Source organism: Pimephales promelas, chromosome 12 (genome assembly GCF_988280905.1).
Source record: "Pimephales promelas chromosome 12, fPimPro1.hap1.1, whole genome shotgun sequence".
Classification (NCBI taxonomy): Eukaryota; Metazoa; Chordata; class Actinopteri; order Cypriniformes; family Leuciscidae; genus Pimephales; species Pimephales promelas.
The window spans coordinates 29,591,228-29,598,884 of record NC_142780.1 but is presented as its reverse complement, the minus strand read 5'-3'; the positions used below and the strand labels follow the sequence as shown (position 1 = coordinate 29,598,884).

General features: G+C 35.6%; 1 protein-coding gene across 1 annotated transcript; it reads left to right on the top strand.

Annotated features, from left to right (window-relative positions):
- The first annotated feature begins 49 nt into the window (after positions 1-49).
- Positions 50-6,167, top strand: psmc4 (proteasome 26S subunit, ATPase 4). Its single transcript, XM_039650750.2, has 11 exons — positions 50-167; positions 1,071-1,169; positions 1,323-1,509; positions 3,076-3,222; positions 3,332-3,441; positions 3,529-3,622; positions 3,961-4,128; positions 4,651-4,727; positions 4,844-5,012; positions 5,623-5,678; positions 5,782-6,167. The coding sequence occupies exons 1-11, from the start codon at positions 132-134 to the stop codon at positions 5,893-5,895; spliced, it is 1,257 nt and encodes a 418-aa protein (XP_039506684.1). The 5' UTR covers positions 50-131; the 3' UTR covers positions 5,896-6,167.
- Positions 6,168-7,657: the final 1,490 nt, after the last annotated feature.

The window sequence follows — 7,657 nt, the reverse complement described above, 5'->3', positions numbered from 1 at the left end:
GAGAATCCAGGGTTTAATGTTACAACTCTACTTAGGATTGCATTAAATAGAGTGTCCTTTAGGACCCCGGTGATTATTGACGGAACAACTTCACATATTCTGCGACGTGACGTCAGTTGCTGCAAGCAAACATGGAGGACGGCGGAGTGATGGTTGAGAAACCTCAGGTGAGATGTTATGTTGTGCTTTTAAAGCATTTTACGAAGACGGGACTGGCCTATACATCATTATTATCTTCAAAAATTTCTCTTCTATGCAAACAAAAAATACATATAACAAGAACACAACTCTAAAGCTTCAATTAAACAGTGAAAAGATGCCGATTCATTCAGCTCGCCGCAAATGCTCAGTCATGCCATTCTCTGACAGCGGCTAACGTTAGCATATGTTCTCACGTTAATTTACAGAAGAGTAATGCTCACTACGAACCTGTCAAATTTACTTCTTTGATCATATTTAAGCTGTATATGATTATTATGAAAAGATTTCTTCATTTGTTCACAGCCACAGAACATTATACATCGGTTAACCTATTAGGTTAGCTATGTAGCATAGCAGTTGTATTTGTCATTTTATTAACATCTTAAGGACTGTTTTTTTAACAAACCTTATATAATGCTTAACATAACTTTAGTGTATGTACTTTCACATTTGAATATGTATGAATAAATAAGGAATTGATCTGCTTCTTGTTGCTCATTATAACAGTTTGAATTAGCGGTAATTTATGATCTGTTATGCATGTTATCTTAATTATGCGAGATAAATGTTTATTTTTATTATTGTAAATTAATGTTATTAATAAAATGATATTTAAAAAGGCCAGAGGCTTCATAATAATGATAATTATTCATATAAGTAATGGAAATGGCAGATATTCACTGGGGGATGCTAGTTGAGGACATATTTACAATTTTTGAACCACAGATGCAGAAAATCCCACTATTTTGTGTATGAAATTTACCTAGCATTTGGAAGCTTCTTACACCGACACTCCTTTGTTTGTGTTAATTGTGTGTTATGAAATATAGCTTTATATCTACATCTTTGTGATCTTCTTTTCACTACAGGAGGATGTGCCGGCCCTGCTGAATTCAAGGCCCCAGACCGGCTTGTCTTTTTTGGCCCCTGAACCAGAAGATCTGGAGGACCTTTACAGCAGATATAAGGTTTGTATGTTTTTTTTTTTCTTTGCTTTTTTTGTGTGAGTGTGTGTTATTGACATTGTACTTGTCTTTCACAATATTGTCCATTGAGTACTGACACTTTCCCACTTGAGACATAATCACCAATGTTAATTGGCCTTCATTTCCACACTGTAGAAGTTGCAGCAGGAGCTGGAGTTCCTGGAGGTGCAGGAGGAATACATTAAAGACGAACAGAAGAACCTGAAAAAGGAGTTTCTTCATGCCCAAGAGGAGGTGAAGAGGATACAGAGCATCCCTCTGGTCATTGGACAGTTCCTAGAAGCAGTCGACCAGAACACTGCCATTGTGGGTTCGACCACAGGTAAAAGGACTGATTTTTATGTTATAGTAATAATTACAGTATCATCCATAGACTTTAATTTACTCTATCTTAAAATGGTTTTAACATGTACTGTATGATGTAATTTAAAATGTATACCTTGATATTGAATGCACTGAAAAGTTCAGTTCACACCAAAGACGATAACTGTTAGAATAAAGATATTTAGTTCTAAAATGTATTCAAAATATAAAAGAATAGCAGAGTAAATAAATACCACAACTGTAAAGAGGACGGCACAAAGAAACAATATCGTCGGAATCTCTTTCAGAATATTTTTTTCCAACTGATGAACAATAAAAATATTGCCAGCCAATCAGAATCCATCCAGTTTTTGAAGAGCTTAAGCATTTTCATTGGCAGATAACAAAACTGCAGAGTGCACTAAAGGTCCGGATACACTTCAAGTGAAATTCGAGCAAAATCAGGCCAAAACGAAATTCATTTTAAGAGTCGAAACAGATTTCCAAAGTGAACTTTCTAGAAAATTTCGCTCCTGCTGGTAAACCCCTTCAAACCATTGTACTGTCTGTGAGGATAACGTTGACAGCCACAGCTCTTGCCCTCAGCCGCCTTTGACGTGGAAATCTTCGTAGTTGTCATCACTGAAGTTGTAATTCTAATTGAAAGAGACGCAGGCAATGTTTTTTCATGTGTAATACCACTTGCTCTAAACTAAAGCAATACATTGTATAAAATGGTATATGAAGAAACAGGAGTGCCAATTTGCAGAGCTTGTGCAAACATGATCATATACTTTCTTAGTTATTTTTTTACTTACCACTAACATTGAGAGGAAAACTTTCTGCATATGTATATTTAGATGTTCATCTTAATGGTGCTCTCAACAATGTGGGCGGCATCAGGATGTTCGCTAAGTATATGTATTTTGAACTTAAGAAGAATGAAAAAGAACTTATATCTGGGCCTTAAGAATAAACTGAACGATATCATCTGCTGGTGTCGACGCTAGAGTAGTTTTTGTTATAGTTATCATCTTTATAGTTAACTATAGGCCTTAAGTTGCTTGGATAAAATAATCTGTCTAATGCTTAAAGCTACACTGTGTAACTCTTTGAGTTTATTCTTAGCTAAAAACACTTAGTTCTTTCAAAAATATATGTGCTCATTAATGTATATTTACTTAGTTCAAGTAATAAAGTATTCTCGTGAGTGTATAATATGCCATTGAAAATACATACGGGTAAGGGGTTCTAATGTCGGTCGCCATGTTGCCCCTCCATCTTGAAAGTACATTAGCCAAAGAGGGACACACCCGTTAATTCAAGCTTTGCCTTTCGCGTTTACGTTTGAGTTAACACTCATGGACGAGGTCAAACTGGAAGCTATGTTAATCTTGGACTACATTGGCCACCATAGGAGTTAAACCCAAATCGGAATTGAGAGGAACAGAAACTAATATTCACTGGATGGTCATATACCTTTTCACCACTAGATGGGGGTAAAAATCACACAGTGTAGCTTTAAGTGTAAATTTGACATTTTATGACATTGTATATGTTTGTCATTTTTTTTTTATTCCTTCAGGGTCCAATTATTATGTTCGGATTCTGAGCACAATTGACAGAGAGCTGCTGAAGCCCAATGCCTCCGTTGCGCTGCACAAGCACAGCAATGCTCTGGTGGACGTTCTGCCTCCAGAGGCTGACAGCAGCATCATGATGCTCACTTCAGGTATCAAACAGTTCCTCGTTTATCCTGTATTATCATATTCATTTCCCACTTCTGAGTCAGTTGCTCCTCTGTTTTACTTTTAATGCGCTTCCTCTCTACCTGACCCTAGATCAGAAGCCAGATGTGATGTACGCAGACATCGGAGGAATGGACATCCAGAAACAGGAAGTGAGGGAGGCCGTGGAGCTCCCTCTCACACATTTTGAGCTCTATAAACAGGTTAGTATGTGCATTCAAGTGCTTGTGGAAAACAAATGGGTGTGTGGGAGTTTTGTTTGTCCACTCACTTTCTGCTGTTGTTCTCAGATTGGTATTGACCCACCTAGAGGAGTGCTCATGTATGGCCCACCTGGCTGCGGCAAGACTATGTTGGCAAAGGCTGTGGCTCACCACACTACAGGTAGACTCAGTTGTGGTTAGAGGCTGTCAATAACTGCTTTTCCACCGTCAGGCCAACTACAGAGAAACAGGCAAGTCAGTGACCAGTCCATTACACATAATCTACCAGCATGGGAATTCCAAGTCGAGAACGGTTTGTAATCGTGCCAAACCAAGCTGGAACCATTCCTTGCCTTTCATAGAACCGTTCGGCCCGATGGTGGAAAAGCGGCTTACCTTTATTGAGCTTTGAAGTTTATTCCTATCCTAAACATAGATGCAAATAAATGAATAGTTCTGAAGCGCATGGTTATTTTACAACTGTTGTGTATATTATAATTGTGCTTTTATGTTCTATAGCGGCCTTTATTCGTGTGGTGGGATCTGAGTTTGTCCAGAAGTATCTTGGAGAGGGTCCACGCATGGTGCGAGATGTCTTTCGACTGGCCAAAGAGAATGCCCCAGCCATCATCTTTATTGATGAGATTGATGCCATTGCTACCAAGCGTTTTGATGCACAGACTGGAGGTATGCGGTCATTTATTTTAGACATGTGGTATTAACTTTTTTTATGAATATTTAAAAACTTATTCAGAATATTATACAGTACCTTTCAAAAGTTTGGGGTCAGAAAGTTTTTTTTTAAAGAAATTAATACTTTTATTCAGCAAGGATGCACGCATTAAAGGGATAGTTTTTCATTTTGGGGTGAACTATCCCTTGAATGTGTCCTTGCTGAATAACAACTTGCTTTTTTGAATGTAATTGCTTTGTCATTAATGAAATAAACCGTTATATTTAATGTAATCATTTTTCACAATATTCCTGTTTTTATTGTATTTTTGATCAAATAAATGCAACCTCAGTGACTGACTACAAACGTTTGAAGAGAAGTGTACATATTAGCCAAAAAATGTACATTTTCATAATTCACTCATTAATCTCGTCCTCATTTCATGACATCCTGAAGAAGATATTTATAATCTCATAAAAAGAGATTTTTGTTAATGTGAACTAAAAATCTGCCCTTTGACATGTATATGTTTGCAGCTGATAGAGAAGTGCAGAGAATCTTGCTTGAGCTCCTTAATCAAATGGATGGGTTTGACCAGAATGTTAATGTGAAGGTAAGCAGACACATATTTTTTCGCTTTTTATGACTGCGTGGTACTCTATTCATTCTGTTCTGCTCTGAGACAGTATCAGCCTTTTTTGACATTGTGGTTTATTCTTTCATTGACAGGTTATCATGGCCACCAACAGGGCTGACACACTGGACCCAGCCCTTTTACGCCCAGGCAGACTGGACCGTAAGATTGAGTTCCCTCTGCCTGACCGTCGACAGAAACGCCTGGTGTTCACCACTATTACCAGCAAGATGAACTTGTCCGAGGAGGTTGATCTGGAGGACTGTATCCTCTTAACCCTAAATTATGTGTTTCTCATTATGAATATGATTAATTGTAGAAGAAAAAATGAGGGAAACTCAATACATGCTAGTAGAAGAAAATATTTCAGGAAATACACAAGTTTGGAGTCAGTAAAAAGAAATCTGTAAAATGTAAATTACATTTGAGGACTTTTTACAATTAAATGAAAAAAAAAATAATAATTTTCTATTCATTAAAGTATCCTAAAAAAAAGTTTTAAGTTTCCACAAAAACTTTAAGCAACACAATTTCTGAAGGATCACGTGACACTTAAGACTGGATTAATTATGCTTTGCACCACAAATACATTTTCTTTTAAGTTATTTGTTATAAAGAATGTACAACATTACTATTTTACTGTATTTTTTTGGTGAGCATAAGAGACTTCTTTTAAAAAATCTTACTGACCCCAAACTTTTGAATGGTATTACATCTTTTAAATTAGAAGACTGTTATATGTGACTGTTATATTATTTTAATATAAAAATTTATAAAATTTATACAAATTTGAATCACCGAGCCAGCATTGATTTCGCCTATAAGTGGAGATGAGTTATAGAAGTGGAGTGAATTGCACTTAACAGAAATGCAGATGTTGCAAGGCCTGACAAGATCTCTGGTGCAGATATCAACTCCATTTGCCAGGAGGTGAGTAAGAAGAGACAACACATTTTTAATGATTTATTTATTTATATTTTTAATTGTGGTTACATTGTTTTCTGTTTTGTTATCTTGTTTCTTGTGTCTACAGGCTGGTATGCTGGCTGTCCGTGAAAACCGGTATATTGTGCTGGCTAAAGACTTCGAGAAGGCCTACAAGACCGTTATCAAGAAAGACGAGCAGGAACACGAGTTCTACAAGTAGAATATATGGGCATTAGCTTTTACCTTGTTTGTTTCAGCCTTTTTTTGTACGTACAGTGTAACGTTGAGGACATAACACTTGAACCTTGATGGTTTACACTGCTTGTACTGGGACTTTGATTTCACAGGATTGTTTCAGATTTGCATTATATAAAATACGGATGGAAAAACAAACATGTACATCTTGTAAGCGTTCTGTTAAAGACCTGCTCAAAGAAAACCATAAAAATTGTTTCCATAATGACTCTAAATAAACATGTTTTTTGAAAACAACCCTGATGAATGCTGGCAGATAATAGTTTAGGTGATTTTTTTAGCACAGACATGAAAGGGAGTTTAGGAAGAACATTCATATAATGCTGACAACTACAAAGATTTCACCTTGCTGATACTAACACTTTTTTTCTAGAGGTAATTGTTGTTGGACATACAGTATTAATCAGCCTCAAGCTGTTGCAAACCTGAATGAGTTTCTTTCTGTTGCTGAACACAAAGGAAGATATTTTGAAGAACGATTGGAACCAAACAGTTGTGGGGCACCATTGATTTCCATAGTACAAAAAATAATAATAATAATACGGTGGAAGTCAATGGTTCGAATCGTTCTTCAAAATATCTTTCTTTGTGTTCAGTAATAGAAACAAACTCATTTAGGTTTGCAACATTTTGAGGGTTGGGTTGCATTTTTGGGTAGAGTATCCCTTTAAAACTTTTAAGTTAATTACACTGCTTCTTGTGAGAAATGAATTGCAGTTTCACTCTTTCTCAGCATGTGATTGGCTGTTCGCTATGTCACACCTAAACTCAGGATCAAAGCCAGAGTTGACAGAAAGTTGATGATCAGCATATCATGGTACCAAACAAACCCTGGTTGGAATGATTTGGCTTTGTCAACTCGAAACTAATCCTGTAACCCTGAGTTTGTTAAACTACCATCATGGTATAGGCCCCTGGTCAGATACCCTACTAAAGGGAAAATTTGCCTTGCATTAAATTCAAACAAACTGGAAGACATTTATCAACTACTCGTGAGATGTTTGAAGACATTAACTGAGTGGAATAACATTAACTATTTTTCCCGTAAAAAAGCTGTAAGTTTACCACCCACACAGCTTAAACATTAATAGAAAAGGGGAAGGCTATTCTGTGCTAAGTTACTTTATCTAAAGGATTTGTGCTTGCAAATTGTAGTCCATTACTGAATTCGAAATTCAAAACTGTACTTTGTAATTTAATCTATTAGACTATTTAGGAAATATAGACTACTGTTTGATTAAAAATAAGAATCAGAATGGATGAATTATTAATAATTTACCATTTTGTGAATATTAAGTAATCATGTTATCTAGAAATTAATCAGCGGAAATTTAAATTACAGCAAAAATCTGTAAAACAGCAGGTATTTCATTGTATAATAAATTTTACATTGTATAATGTAAAATTCTTCAAGTCTTCAAACCTCTTCCTTATTTTGAATTGCAAGGATTGCATTACTGTCTTTCACCACAAGATGGAGTTTGGTAATAAATAAAATGTGCACTAACCCTCTCAAAATTTTACATTGTATAATGTAAAATTACATTTGTTTTTGACAGTGTAATCAAGATTACATTATAATCAGTTCCTTCCAGCACTAAAAACCACTGTTATTTTGGTGTCATTCAGATGCTATTATAGTTTTTGTTAATATTTTGAATTAGTTTTTATTTTTATATTTTCCATTGTAATTTTAGTTTAAGTTTTAGTAAAAAAAAAAAAAAAAT